Raw genomic sequence first — 13,743 nt, forward strand, 5'->3', positions numbered from 1 at the left:
CATGTGTTGTGGCTGCACGCAGACAGCAAGATGCGGAGAAGAGAGGGCGCAGGCTGACGGCGGGTGCGGCGATGGATGGTCGGCCGGACTTTGATGATGACCAGCAGTGATGTAGACAGCAGCAGCAGCAGACGGAAGGCGGGCTAGCAGCACAGTTACAAGGTACCGCAGATGGCGTGCATGTCGCCCGTACAGTAATAGGCACAGCAAGACAGGCGCGCAGAGCAGCAGCGCTGGGAGCGGCCAAAATGGCGGAGGATGGATTTCGCACCTCGGTCGACGGACCAACCACAGGCGGCGAATTGGTCGAGGCGCTCCCCCACATGGGCCATGCCTGCAGTTCGAGACCAGCGCTCTATTATTCAGACACGACAAAGCACGCCTCTCATACAGACCCGGACACACAGCACACACAGCACACACAGCATGAATCCGCGGATGGTCCCTCAGGGCGTTGTGCGGTCAGCGCCGTAGCGGAATCCGTGTGCGACGCGCCCAGGCAGAGGTTGCGCGTCACGAGGGCGGCCCAGCACCCCAGGCCGGGCTCCAGCGGGGGGAACGACGCTTGCTGTTCTGCGGGGCTCCCGCGTTCCTCCCCTCGCTACTGTGGTCTACATACAGTGTCGAGTATCGCTACACCGTAGATATGAAATCCACCAACCCCAATATGCCTCTGCCAAACAGCCCGCCGCTTCGCCACGCATCGCCGCGCCGATCGCCCCTTTCTCAGCCTCCAGCGTTCCTCTTTCGCCCGCCCCGTGATGCTCAGCAGCGGCGTTAGGGCGACGAGCGGCGGCCAGCTGATCTGGGGGCCTCCATGACGACTTGTCGCACGTTGCCCGCCAGCCCGACCGCGCTGCCGGGTCGCCGCCTGCGCCCTGATTCGCCCGCCGAGCCGGACCTGCCTGCCTGGCGACCGCGCCGATCGTGAAATAGGCCAGGCCTGACTTGCAGACACCCATCCCATGAGTCTCCCTTTCTCGTAAAAAAACCTTCCAGAATATCTAGCCCTCTAGCTAACCCTTCGCCGTCAGAAATTCACCGCCAGAAATTTCCTAGCCCGCGTCCCATGACTGGCCGATTTTAGCCATCACATTTCCCCAAATTCCCCCGCCAAATTTCACAACCTCTCTTCACCATCCTATACTCCCTCGCCTCATTTAAGCTTATACTCCGCGCCAGGGCACACCAAATGCACCCATCTATGTGCATATTGCTGTGGCTAGCCCGCCCGACCACTCTTTCATCGACGCGACCCTCTTCCCCAGACTCGCTCATGCACTGCACCCGCCCACACCGCCTGCTTGCCGTTCCAGGCAAGGTAAAGGATCCCAATCTCGCACACCCAGGAGCGACCCCTTCGTCCGTGTCCGCTGTGTCTCAAGAATGAATGCATGCAGCCGGCGTTGTGCCATGCACAGACGCCCAAGATCATTTATTGCCATGCGCGCGCGCGTGCATGGGGAACCGCTGGGGGATGCTGGAGCAGATCTTGGTAAGGTCTTCCTTGGACAGATCCTCCGCATGATGATGCCCGCTTGCGAACTCCAAGGCTCTTCTTTGCGCATCTGGCGATCAGTGAGTATCCTTTTGTAGGAGTGGAACGATGACTGCAGCCGAGTAGATTGTTGGCAGGCGAATTGCTATCAAGCCTTCTTCCGGTTTCCGGCTTAGCTCGCTGATCATGGAGTCTTCACCTGCTGCAAAGGAGCGAAGCTGCAGATGCATCACTTTCCCAACTCAAAGTCACCGGGGCATGCAAGAGCCGCCTTCTAGACCCTCCTCACACCCACAGATAGTTTGGCTTCCGCGGAACCTCTCTACCCTATATCACCAACCCCCGCCTCCCCAGCACCTCCTTACTTGAAACGCACTGGCCTCCCCTCTGCCTAAAGCAAGCAGTTGACCATCTCATCTCATCCCATCCCACTATGTCCTTTCCACCCGCACAGTAGACCTCCCTTGGCACCCGCGCGCGGATAAACCTGCCCGCCGTCGCACAAACCTCATATCTGCTTTATCAGCCCGGCCTTGCCTGGCTTCAATCTCCTACCCCACCCCATACCATATCGCGCCTCATCTCCAACTGCCCTCCCTTCCTTTCCCCGCACTTCGATCTTCCCTCTCCAAATGACCGCTAGATATGCACGGCCAGACGACACCGACTATGCGCCAGCAGGCAATCTGCAGGAACGCGCCGTTCCTTCAAGCCCACGCGCAAATCTTGATCAGGGCAATTGCGGAGTGTGTGTGAGATAGATGGACAGCGTGTGAACGAACCGGGGGAAGATGAGATGGATTAGATTGCATTGGCACAGTACACGGCGAATGTGAAGTGCCAGATACTTTTTTTTCCTAGTTACACGAACGCCATTAAGGAGTGACAACAAACTCAATCTTCAAGCCCTGCTAGGTCTCTCCTCCGCGGAACGATATATGCCCAGACCGTGAATCGACGCACGTCACTTCCACGATATGCGTACTCTAAGCACCAGCAACAGCAACAGCAACATCCTCAAGGCTCAGAGACACCCTGTGCATAGAACATGACGAAGCACGCCCTTTGCTCTAGGCATCGCGCGGCTTCGCAGCTTCCGCCTCCGCAGCCGGGTAGCCAACGTACGTCGGGTACTTGCTGTATTTTTCGTAGGGGCTAGCTAGCATGCATGCATCAGCGCCGAGTGTGAAGTCTGTGTGGACATGGTAAAGACTTACTTGTACTTGCCATACCAGTTGTGCGACTGGCGCTTCGCCATCTTCGCGGCCGCTGCCTCCACCTCCGCGCCATAGCTCGGGTATTTCCCGTACTTGGTATAAGGAATGTAGCTCCCGTAGCTCTCAGCGTTCGTCGGGGCACCTGCAGTCTCTTCCCCGCCGGGCATCATGGGCAAGTCACGCTTCGCCGCTTCGTCACCTGTAGTAGCATTTAGAACCCGGGAAACCGCACAAAAGGGAAGGAGGACGCGCGTAGAGCCATCTTAGCGGCTTCTGCTTCAACCTCATCAGAGTACGAGCCGTAGCAGGTGTACGGGGCATATTCGGCCTGGATTCCGCGCTTGTCGTCTATGGTTGCGTCAGATAGGATTGGATTCAGTGCAGCTGAGAGGGAGGAAGGACGCACGTGGAGCCATCTTCGCGGCTGCCGCTTCGACCTCAGCGGAGTAGGGGACGTAGCAGGCGTAAGGGACATAGCCAGCTGGTCGGGCGGTGTCTCGGCTGTTGATGGGTGCGGCTACGGCTATGGTGGTAAGGCCGGCGAGGGCGAGAGACACCCGAGAAAAATGCATGGTGGAGGAGGGAGCAGATCGATGACGCCGGTTGACTCGAGGAATGAAGATGGTTTGCACAGAGCGAACGCTGTAAGGAGGTAGTTCGGAGATGTTGAAAGGGGATACCTCGTAGATATAGGAAACTCGTTCCTTTCGTCAATGGCGAAGATATCATCTGGTCGGTACGGACATCTGGCCCCATGATACACAGCTCCACCCCCTTTTGACCCATCGTCCTTTGGTATCACTAGTCAGGAGCGTGTAGGCAGTCGATATGATAGAAGACATGGAGTGCGTGAAGTGACATTCTGTGTAGCCTGTCAAGCGCGTGACGGAAGTCCCGCAGACCGACCACGAAATAGGCGTGGTTATGTGCACGAAGGAAGCCCGTTGGAGCCACGATAGAGTGAGTGACTCTGTGTCCAGTACTGGATCGAAGTGTGACCCTCAGCTTTTACAAGGCAGAACCACAAACGAGGCGGGGGTGAGGCCGGAGGGCCGTGTGGCAATCCGGTAGACGAAAGCACAGCACCCACTCCATGCGGGTACGGGCGTCTGCATGAGAGGACATGGACGAGGCGGTGAAGAAAGCAGCAGGGTTTCGAGTTTTGAATGGTGTCGCATATAGACAAAGGGTTGGGAAAGAAAAATGTGACAACTCGTGGAGCTATTAACAGATCAGAGCGCCTTTCTATCACGGGATCGGATGAGGATGAGATAGTAGGGTGGGCTTACCACGATGACGAAGATAATTAGCATTTCCCGCTATTGCCTTCTGCTAGCTTGTGATAACTCAAGATCGCCTGCATTGGCTTGATCTGCTGCTACGGCTTGGTGTCGAATGAACTTGGGTTCAGTACCGCAATGGCACTTCCTCGTGGCCGCGTAAGCTCGATGAAGGTAATACAGGAAAATGGTTGACACTTTGGCGTCGTACCAGGGACGGTGACTTGCATAATCAATGAATGTGAGGGAACATCGACTTTGACAGGTTGCAAGCGTGAGATGCGTTCGACCGCTGCGTCGCCGACTCGGTGCTTGATCGAATAGGCAAACCACCGCTACTGAAACGCGCAGTTTATCCCTCATCGAGCTTCTTCCACTTCGAACCCAATTTCCCTCTATTCGCTGAGAAAGCTATCATGTTCGCCTGCCTCTTTCGAAAGCCAAAGTTCGCCCCAGTCCCGCAAACGGACAATGAGACACTCCTGCCCTCGTCATCCTCTACCTCATCTCTTCCGCTCGAGAAAGCCAATGACGACCGGAAGACTGGAGACCTCCGGGTAGCCGTAAATACATTTGTGCTCAGCACAGCAGTCTATATTACCGTTGGGGTCTGGATCGCCTTGAGCGCGAGGAGTGGAACATTCGTGTGGGATGCGGATGATTTTTGCATCAATCACGTTTCGCAGTACTGTAAGTGTTCTGCTAATGAAATATATCAGAGTAGGCACTGATAAACACGTGGCCCCCGTCGTGAACGAAGTAAAGCCGAGTTGGCATACCGTCCAGTTCAACGGATCGTTCCTGCATGAGAACATCTATCGGCAGTCGGCGGGACCGGAGGTGGACGCCGCGTGGGAGGCCCTGGGCACTGATTGTGAGTATTGCGCACCCAGCTCAAAGTCAGCTGCTAATACATACTTGAAGACCGCAGCGTTGTCATCCCAGAGAGCGAAGCTGAAAAAACAGGGCTTAGACCCGACCAAGTTCAAGTCAACCATACGCATGGAGGTGGATTTCCAGCAAACGTCGAAGGACTGCACCATTTGCATTGCTTGGTAAATCATGTCTGGCGATCCTTTTGTTGGTCGCATCGGTGCTGACATCGCATAGAATCTTCTCCGGAAATCTCTCAAGTGGAATTACGACTATTACAAGGACCTGAAGCAGGGCGCCTTCTCGAACAGCGAGTATATCGTGCGGTTTCATGTAACTCACTGCCTGGACATCCTGCGCCAGCAGCTGATGTGCATCACCGACGTTGGCGTCCTTGGTCAGGTGTGGTGGCAGCCAGAGGAAGGGAACCCCATGCCGTTTGTGGACTTTAACACGAAGCACCGCTGCCGGGACTATGAGGCTATTCGGAAGTGGGCGCAGGAACATCAGCTTCCGCCTGAATCGGAGGTGGACATGACCACCTTTTATCAGATGCCAAAGCCACAAGACGTCCTTCCTGAGATTCCGTAGTGGCTGATGGGAGGTTGACACTGATGAAGTGTGAGGTTCTATGTATACTTTCGAGACGCGAATGTACTCACCTTCGATCGTCGGCCCCTTCATTTTCATTACTTCCTGCACGGCATTGTACCATACTGCAGTACATCCTTCTCGCATGGCATGACTCATGCCTAGTTCTGTCGCGGTTTCACAACGCCATCGTGAACAATGTAGTAGACGACGGTGCTGTCCGTGTCGACAGTAGCCAGGACCACTCTTTTCTTCGTTCTCCATGGATTGACTGCGCGCTCCTCTTCTGCGCCTGAAGATGCATGCTCTGGAGGAATCTTGCTGATGCCGTTGAAGACGTCAGCCAGCCGGTGGAGCGTCCATTTCTCGCTCAGCCTGGTGGGTAGAACCCATTCCCGCTCCGGCTCTGCCTTCACCTCCAGGGTGTCCTTGTCTCCTGCCTTTCTCGCTTTTCGCTCGCGGTCGGCGTTCTTCAGCAGCTCGATCTGCTCGTCGGGATGGATATAGAGCCTCTGCGGCGGCAGGCCGGAGAGCAGCGGCCGCGGGAGGGGTTCGTTGGTGACGGGAGAGTGGGTATGGACGTGGAGGTCGGTCCAGGAGTGCTGGTATTGGAGGTTGTGCTGGAGCTGGAGAGCGAGCGAGTGCAAACTCGGCAGGTGCGACTGCTTCGATAGCAGATTGGAGTCGGCGACGAGAGACTGGAGCGGGGACGGCTGCACAGCCGGTTTCAGAAGTCCTGGGCGCGTCATCGCACGGTTCGTTTGAGGAAGTTAATTGGCGTGCTGTGTCTCTTATGGCGTGGAGCGGCGATGAGCTGTTCTGTTGCGGGAAGGAGCGAAGATCCCCACTTACCCAGGAAGGCCTCCAGTCACGAGCGGTTGCACAGCTACGTAAAGGCAAAGAGGCGTCTTCCGTCTATAACAACAAAGGCTCGCCTTGCCTCAGAATCTGCAAAGTTCTCAATCCGATCACATCGACCGAAGCCTCCCCATTGTTCCGCCGTCACGATCATGCGCGTCTCAGTCTTGGGCCCCGCATTGCTGTTCCTGGTTAGCGCCAGGGCACAAGAAACCAGCGAGGGCATCTTGACCATCCAGACCTCGGTGCCTCCCTCTGTCGGTACGTCAACGTCGCAATGCATGGAAGTCTGCGTGGTGGATCCGTGTTTCCCATGTGTGCACTCAGAACGTATCTGGGATGAGCATCTCTAATGTTGCCAGGCACGAGCGGAGGATTTGGCATTGAGACCGACACCACCAGCAATACCATCACCGTTCCACAGGCTACTACTGGTCTTGTCACCTCAGCCGAGATGTCTATTCCGCCAGGAGAGACTCCGATCACCACTGGTCTCTCGAGTACGGGAAGCCCCTCTGGAGGCAGCGAAACCCCGAGTACGACGGGTTCCGGCGCGCCTGAGCAGAGTACGGGCGCGGCTCCAGCAGGTGTCGTGGTCGACGGCGGCTCTGGCATGTTCGCGCTGGCTATGTCCGGCCTTTCCGTCATGCTCGGCGTTGCTTGGACTTCGTTTTGAATGGCATGACGGGATTCGGGTGACGTTCATCGGGTAGAGAAAGAGGCTGCGTGACACTTTCACACCATTCATTCATTCTAGCGGCGCTGTCAATAGGTTGGCGTATGGAGACTTGGATACTGGGAAATTGGATACAGTGTTCTCCATGGGATCTGGAAAGTGTAGCTGCGATATGCTTATGTAATGGAAGAAAGGTGATTTCGTCAGCACGTAGTGGCTCCTTCACGCAGGGTTGGGCCAGATTGAGTGTATCTTGCGAATGTGGGCAAGATGCGGACCTAGCGAATCAGCTAGCGTTCCCCAGCCGCTCAATGCTGGCACTTGTCTGTGCTTGCAATTTGCTGCGATGTGCTCCTCGCGCAACTCACAAACAAGTTTCCAACATAAACCAAGGCACTCCCTCGAAGCTGATAATTGAATTGCCTATTGGCACCGGCACCAGGATCCAGCCAAGGAACCGCGGCAGTGACGCGCATCATCTTGGCTTGCGTTGTCCGTGGCGACCAACGGACCCGTACAACTCGCGTCGCAGCGGCGCGGCATCACCACACCGTCAACTTTTCTACCAGCGCACGCGCATCCATCTCCATAGGACTTTCTGTCCCTTCACTCGGCAGCAATGGCGCCCTCGAACTCCAATGTCCCGACGCCCGTTCCCTTTCCGCAGCCCGACTCGCCCCAGCAGCCCTCCACGAATGCGACTGCCAATTCACCCACCACGCGCCGTTCACGAACGTCCACCAATGCCTCGCTCTCGTCTGCATCCACTCGTATTCGCACAGCAAGCATAAAGTTCATGGAGGCGGCTCCTCCGCCCGGCATGTGGGCGGCTACTGGTACTGTGGCATCGAAAGCGCCTACACTTCAAGAGATCCGGAAAGGCTCCTTTAGCACTTCAGGTTGGAACGAAGAATCCCAAAGATACCAAGCACAAAGGCGCTCAAGCCAAAGCGAGGAGGCAGGGCGAGACCTACAGAGACGGACGAGCAATACACAGGGTGGTGCGGCACCAGAGAGCCCTGCGCGGCCGGGTTTGAGGAAGGGCACAAGCTCATCGAATTCATTGAGGGCGAGGGGAATGGAACCATTCCCAGCCGTGACAGAAGAAGAGATGAGCGCATATCCAACTCAGGACATTCCGCCCGAAGAGGTTGCCTCTAAACCCCCTAGTTACGAAGGACCAGGGAAGGAGGCGATGCAGGGTGCGGAAGTCACCGAGGAATCTGAGAAGAGTATGGAGATGCCGCCTCAGCCCGTTACGCGAAAAGTAGGCGAGCTCATCACTATGCTCGCAACCACATCTGACCCTCTTGTAGGCCACGTACGGTTACAGACCTCCTCCTAAGGTCCCTTGGACGACATCCACCGCGATCGGACTTAAAGCCTTTTGGAGATGGTTTCTTACGCCAGCCGGTTTCCTAATCACTCTATACTGCTTGAACGTGGTCGCATGGGGCGGTATGCTGTTCCTTCTCCTCTGCAACGCTGCCCCCGCCATGTGCCATCCAGACTGCAATGACTTACAATCGCCGCGAAGGATTTGGATAGAGATAGACTCGCAGATTCTTAATGCGCTATTCTGCGTCACTGGTTTCGGTCTTGCTCCTTGGAGGTTCCGCGATCTGTACTGGTGGGGATGGTGGCGGATCGGTGGCCCAAAACGCAAGCAGACCGGCATAAGAAGGCTGGCTGGGATACATCGAGGATGGTTTCGCCTCCCTGGCTCAGACCATCTACCTGAAGATGCGTCTGCTGCGATTGTCAACCCCGAAGATCCGGCAATACCGATTCCCCACGCTAAGATACCAGACCCGCCGCCAACCGGAATCCACGCACCACCCACTAAAAGCTGGAAGATGGACTTCGTCATCTGGATGAACGTGTGGAACACTTTCTTCCAGATCGCTCTTTGCTTCTACATGTGGCATTACAATAGATACGACAGACCGTCATGGGCGACCGGTCTTTTTGTAGCATTGGCCTGCATCGTAGCTGGGTTGGGAGGTATCATGATGTTCCACGAGGGCAAATATGTCAAGAAAGTCGAAGGAGTCCCAATGCCCGCTGGATACCAGGATGGACCGTCGGATCTCGAAACGCAGTCTAGCAACCGTGAACAGATAACGACAGTACCAGGCGAGGCGGCGAAGTCATCCTGATTATATGCCTAGGTCCTCGCCTGCATCTGCTGCAGAGGAGTTGTTTAGGCCGGACGTTTGATTGGGTAGCAACATTTTGCGAAGAGCCTTGGCGCAGAACCAAGTTCGCCATGCCTCCGAAGCATGGCAGCCGGTGAAAACATGGCATCCGCCTTACGCCTGACCTAGGCACAATTCATTCTTGTTCCACATGCCCTCGGTCTGCGTGTTCTCGCCTTCATGCTCTTGTTCAGGTGAAATACGCTTATATTCTGAGAACCCTTCCTCGAAAGGGCGGCAACCGTTCGCCGACAGTCACCGGGGCCTGCAGCTTCCCTGCATGATTACACTTCTCGGTAGGCGGCAAACACCAGCCAAGACGTCCGGACAGCCCGAAGCAGATCTAAGCATACAACGTCACGCTTGCGGACGAGAATGTGACGTATGCGGGGCTAAACCTTCGGCTGATGGCGAGCCTGACGGCGGCACGAGACCCAAACATTAGCGTATAGCTGTGTCTTGCCTTCTTAAAGTCGCAACACTTCTTCCGCCACTAGCCCATCTCACTTAGAACCTACGAAACCTCGCTTTTGGACTTTGGGAGTTCGACTACCTCGATGGCAGCCAAGGAATACTACTACGGCACTGCTGGTGCGCAGCAGATGCAGCACCAGAACCGACCGCAGCCCTACCCTCCACAACAACCTCAGTATCCATATCAGCAACAGCCGCCGCAGCCTGACCAGCCATACCCTCATACCCCGCCACCATCATACTCGCCCTTCCCGCCGCAGCAACAACAGCAAGTTCAAAGCTATTCTCCTCAACCCCAGTACCAGCACCAACCCCAAGCCTATCCTTCCCAACCGCAAGGCTACCCTTCAAATGCCGGGCCACCATATCCGCAAACACCGCACTCGGGACCGCAGAAATATCCTTCGGAGCGTCCACCGCCGCAGAACGAACACCTAGGTGTGCCCTTTCAACCGCAACGGAGCCACTCCCAGCCACCGCGAGTCCGCTTCGCAGACAAGGACGAGTACGCCGACGACAGCGAGTCAACAACAGACCGGTCCTACACGTCAGAAAGCGACTCCCCGCGCCGACGCCACCGCCGTCGCAAACATCGGCACTCCCACTCTGGATCCCGCGACCACGACCGAGACCACGACCGAGACCTCGAGCGCTCCCGGCACCGCGGATCCCAGAGAGCAGACCACAAGGACCGAGACACATTCCTCGGCGCGGGAGCAGGCGGCCTCGTTGGCGATTTGATCTTCCCTGGGCTCGGCACGGCCGCTGGTTTGTTGCTGGGAGGTTATGGTGGGAGGAAGCATGGAAAAAGGAGGAGTCGGAGTCAGGATTTGGAGGACCGGGAGAGCCATCATGGAAGGAGGGGAGCGGGGAGCGGATGGGATGAGGCGAGTGCAACGTACAAGAAGGGGACTACTGTGAGGTAGGTGAGTGGCCAGGAAGTGGCGTGAGGTCTGGTGCATGGCTTAAGGCCCTGATAGATGGCGGCTCCGAGAATTCCTACCTATACACGACCACGGCTCCTGTATCTAAATGTTTTCCATTCTCCATTTTGACACCCCGAGAGGCCTCATAGATCAGCGATTGTTGGGATACCTTACCTGTGCATGGGTTGCTGTACATATCTCTATTCCATTTTTCATCATTAGCAGACCTTTAATCATAAGGAAGGAATCAAGACAAAGTACGATGAATGCGTTGCTAAACAGCCTGCAGCATGAAAGACTTGAGTGGTAAATCCAGGCAGCGTGAGGCAGCCAGCCTGCGTCGCAGGGTTCGCTTCGGCCGAAAGTAGTCCGATGCACCCTCGTCTTCAGTTCAGCTCGACTCCGCTCGATCCCGCAAAATCCCATCCTCAAGTAGCACAAATGACATCGGTAGTTAATGTTTTGAACTCTAAAGCTGATAAATAAGGCGCGAATGATGCTCCCCACATCCCCATCCAGTTTAGCGCGCTGCCCACGTTTCATCGAGGCCCGTGCGCAGTTCACCGGTTTCGAGGTCGCGCATCCACTCAGCCACGCACCGCTGTCTCCGAGAGAGCGAAAGCCCCTCCCGTCCCTCGTGGGCTGAGCATTCCGCAGCTCCGAGGCAGCACGGCGATTGGACGCAGTCATCAATTGGACCTGCATCCTGGCTGCTGGCGAGACCGTCGTAAGCTCGTCAGTTTGCGCATTCGCGCAGTTGCAGGAAGTACTTCTTGATGGATGATGGATCCTTCAGGCAGACGTTTCTTCTGCCTTTTGCTCCTACGGCTTCCCGCGACAGCTGTCCGTCGTCTTCCGCCACGTTTCTTGTTCTATTTTTCTTCTGAGCACGACGCCCATTTTTCAATTGAGATTTCGTTGGATTTCGAGTTTGCGCAATGGAGGCCATGGCGTGGAGCGAGGTGCAGTATAAGCATGCCTCGCTGCCGAAGCTGAGGATGAAGCAGGAGTCGAATAGAAGAGACTCGTTGAGCTCGTCGAGGACGGGCGATTCGGGATACAATAGCGATCCAGATATCTCGCTGTCTCCACTGGACTTCGTCGGTCCTGATCAGCGTCAGTATATGGTACCATTGCATTCCGAGCCTACTGACATCTCTCATAGTTCCTCATATACCACCAACGTTTGCGTTCGACTCGTCATCACTACTTCAATTGAAGGAGAGTGCCTCGCCCAAGCCTCAACGCTCAGCCGGAGGCGCACACAGTTCGATTCTAGTCAAGATCCATAAAGACAACCACAAGGAGCTACCAACACACAAGGCCGACGTGACCAGCAATCCGAGCGCTTCCGCGGATATCCCAAACGGCGCCAAACTAGACTGGACAAACGCATTCAAGAAGCCTATCCCAGAATCCGACCCAGCCCAAATACCAACCCTCGCTTCATCGCGCAACGAGGACGTAGAGCAGTGGGTCCAACATAACCTCCATCCTCAAGATCGCCCCAAGGAACGCAACTCGTCTATTGTATCCCTATCCTCTACTGGCAGTTGCGACATGTATTCCATCACAGACGTCAGCGACGACGACGAGGACCCCGGGTTTCCCCCAACCACGCTATCCAAGGCTACTAGGAAGACCATTGAGCTCGTCATGCGGAAGATCGAGGTCAACCTAGGCTATGTCGCTTACGTCCAGTGTGCCGGCAACCAAGGCTCAAGAGGACAAGGCACCAGCAGTAACACTTCACGTGCTGGTCGCGGTGCACCTCAAGGCTCTGGCGGCAAGCGCAAAGCCCGCTCTGATGAGAACTCCCCACCCGATGATCCTGGTGACGAGGATTCGAACAAAAGACGGCGGGTATCCATCACGACGACGGAAGACTCTGAAAGCGGCCCGCGATTCGCGTGTCCGTTCTATAAACATGACCCGAATCGGTACCGCAACCGGCGCACTTGTCCCGGTCCAGGATGGCCAACCGTGCACAGGATGAAGGAGCATCTATACCGCTCTCATGCCCAACCCATCTACTGCCCAAGGTGCTACGCCATGTTCGACTCAGACGGCGATTTCTCTATGCATCTCCGGTCTCATCCCTGCCAAATATCCGCGCCACAGCCGATTGAAGGCATCGACCGAGAGACTCTGGCGAGTCTGAGGAAGCGGTCTCCTGCGCTACGCCTTGAGGAGGACAAGTGGAGAGACACTTACCAGTTACTGTTTCCCGAGGTGTCGGCTGCGGACATTCCTTCTCCTTGTAGGTTTACCGTAAAACATTGTTGTATGTATGCAGAGCTAATGCATGTGCAGATTACGACAGCGACTCGCCCACCGAAGAGTCTCGTCGCTTCCGGCGCGAGCTGCTCGAGCGAGTCCGACAAGAGCTTTTCGCTACCGCAGAGCAAGAGTCCGGTGCGGTTGAGCAAAGACTGCTTCGACAGGTCGCTGGGATCATTCAAAGATGCGAGAACGAGCTTCTGGCGTCATTCTATCCCACACCAGCGCATTTGCAGCCGGCCGTACCGACCAGCCGCCGGATATCCGCCGTATCAGCGCAGGGAGATATTGGCACCATGCCTCCGCCTCCCTCGACCCCGGCACACCACACACCATCATTCCATACAGCGCAACCGGGGAGCATGAGCCCGGGGACTCGCCACCCGCATCCGCCCTCAATGGATGCAGCGCCCCAACATCTCCAAGAGTCGCATGCTCAGTATTCTTCCCTCTTTGCGTGGAACGAGCCTTTCCAGTTCTCCTCCAGTGAGTGGATAGATTGGAATGTTGTTTTTCCGCCAGGGCCCGAGGTGCAGGTCCCACCGGAGCGCACGGAACCGCTGCCGGCGCTGTCTACCCCTGTGTGGACGTGAAGGAGCCATAGATGCTGCTTTGGAAATGCCTGCGTGGCATGGCTCAATAGTTCTTGTGTACTGCAGATCTCATCGGGTTTTCGAGACTAATGAATAATTCAAGATAGTAACAAGATCGGTACTTGAAAGATCTGTGTAGATATGTAACATGCAAGACCCATATAGCTCCATCAACCACCCCGCCATCCGACTGTTAATAACTCCCAGTGGAACAGCATCAACTCCCCCAGCACTCCGGCAACCCCCCTAATGCCAAGTCTTCTCACACAGAGAGAACTT

General features: G+C 56.0%; 9 protein-coding genes across 9 annotated transcripts; 5 read left to right on the top strand and 4 right to left on the bottom strand.

Moving 5' to 3' along the window:
• Positions 1–446: 446 nt before the first annotated feature.
• BU26DRAFT_509918 (uncharacterized protein) lies at positions 447–962 on the bottom strand (the record flags this gene model as incomplete). The annotated part of the gene is made up of 2 exons (XM_033827181.1): positions 447–604; positions 662–962. The coding sequence occupies 2 exons, from the start codon at positions 960–962 to the stop codon at positions 447–449; spliced, it is 459 nt and encodes a 152-aa protein (XP_033678402.1).
• Positions 963–2,568: 1,606 nt separating this feature from the next.
• Positions 2,569–2,882, bottom strand: BU26DRAFT_570095 (uncharacterized protein; the record flags this gene model as incomplete). The annotated part of the gene is made up of 2 exons (XM_033833963.1): positions 2,569–2,653; positions 2,716–2,882. 2 exons carry the CDS (start codon positions 2,880–2,882, stop codon positions 2,569–2,571), a joined length of 252 nt encoding a protein of 83 aa, XP_033678403.1.
• Positions 2,883–2,926: 44 nt separating this feature from the next.
• BU26DRAFT_570096 (uncharacterized protein) lies at positions 2,927–3,287 on the bottom strand (the record flags this gene model as incomplete). The annotated part of the gene is made up of 2 exons (XM_033833964.1): positions 2,927–3,063; positions 3,122–3,287. The coding sequence occupies 2 exons, from the start codon at positions 3,285–3,287 to the stop codon at positions 2,927–2,929; spliced, it is 303 nt and encodes a 100-aa protein (XP_033678404.1).
• Positions 3,288–4,411: 1,124 nt separating this feature from the next.
• BU26DRAFT_437123 (uncharacterized protein) lies at positions 4,412–5,459 on the top strand (the record flags this gene model as incomplete). The annotated part of the gene is made up of 4 exons (XM_033824215.1): positions 4,412–4,685; positions 4,720–4,869; positions 4,920–5,050; positions 5,106–5,459. 4 exons carry the CDS (start codon positions 4,412–4,414, stop codon positions 5,457–5,459), a joined length of 909 nt encoding a protein of 302 aa, XP_033678405.1.
• Positions 5,460–5,620: 161 nt separating this feature from the next.
• On the bottom strand, positions 5,621–6,208 carry BU26DRAFT_509921 (uncharacterized protein; the record flags this gene model as incomplete). The annotated part of the gene is made up of 1 exon (XM_033827182.1): positions 5,621–6,208. One exon carries the CDS (start codon positions 6,206–6,208, stop codon positions 5,621–5,623), a length of 588 nt encoding a protein of 195 aa, XP_033678406.1.
• A 134-nt stretch (positions 6,209–6,342) lies between these two features.
• BU26DRAFT_523718 (uncharacterized protein) lies at positions 6,343–7,231 on the top strand. The gene is made up of 2 exons (XM_033830115.1): positions 6,343–6,578; positions 6,680–7,231. The coding sequence occupies exons 1-2, from the start codon at positions 6,470–6,472 to the stop codon at positions 6,991–6,993; spliced, it is 423 nt and encodes a 140-aa protein (XP_033678407.1). The 5' UTR covers positions 6,343–6,469; the 3' UTR covers positions 6,994–7,231.
• Positions 7,232–7,612: 381 nt separating this feature from the next.
• Positions 7,613–9,152, top strand: BU26DRAFT_437052 (uncharacterized protein; the record flags this gene model as incomplete). Its single annotated transcript, XM_033824206.1, has 2 exons — positions 7,613–8,260; positions 8,310–9,152. The coding sequence occupies 2 exons, from the start codon at positions 7,613–7,615 to the stop codon at positions 9,150–9,152; spliced, it is 1,491 nt and encodes a 496-aa protein (XP_033678408.1).
• Positions 9,153–9,450: 298 nt separating this feature from the next.
• BU26DRAFT_117259 (uncharacterized protein) lies at positions 9,451–10,875 on the top strand. The gene has a single exon (XM_033819467.1). It carries the CDS (start codon positions 9,749–9,751, stop codon positions 10,589–10,591), a length of 843 nt encoding a protein of 280 aa, XP_033678409.1. The 5' UTR covers positions 9,451–9,748; the 3' UTR covers positions 10,592–10,875.
• A 345-nt stretch (positions 10,876–11,220) lies between these two features.
• On the top strand, positions 11,221–13,623 carry BU26DRAFT_543516 (uncharacterized protein). Its single transcript, XM_033831698.1, has 3 exons — positions 11,221–11,707; positions 11,757–12,851; positions 12,905–13,623. The coding sequence occupies exons 1-3, from the start codon at positions 11,530–11,532 to the stop codon at positions 13,462–13,464; spliced, it is 1,833 nt and encodes a 610-aa protein (XP_033678410.1). The 5' UTR covers positions 11,221–11,529; the 3' UTR covers positions 13,465–13,623.
• Positions 13,624–13,743: the final 120 nt, after the last annotated feature.

The sequence above is a fragment of the Trematosphaeria pertusa genome (assembly GCF_010094035.1).
Source record: "Trematosphaeria pertusa strain CBS 122368 unplaced genomic scaffold BU26scaffold_17, whole genome shotgun sequence".
Lineage (NCBI taxonomy): Eukaryota > Fungi > Ascomycota > Dothideomycetes > Pleosporales > Trematosphaeriaceae > Trematosphaeria > Trematosphaeria pertusa.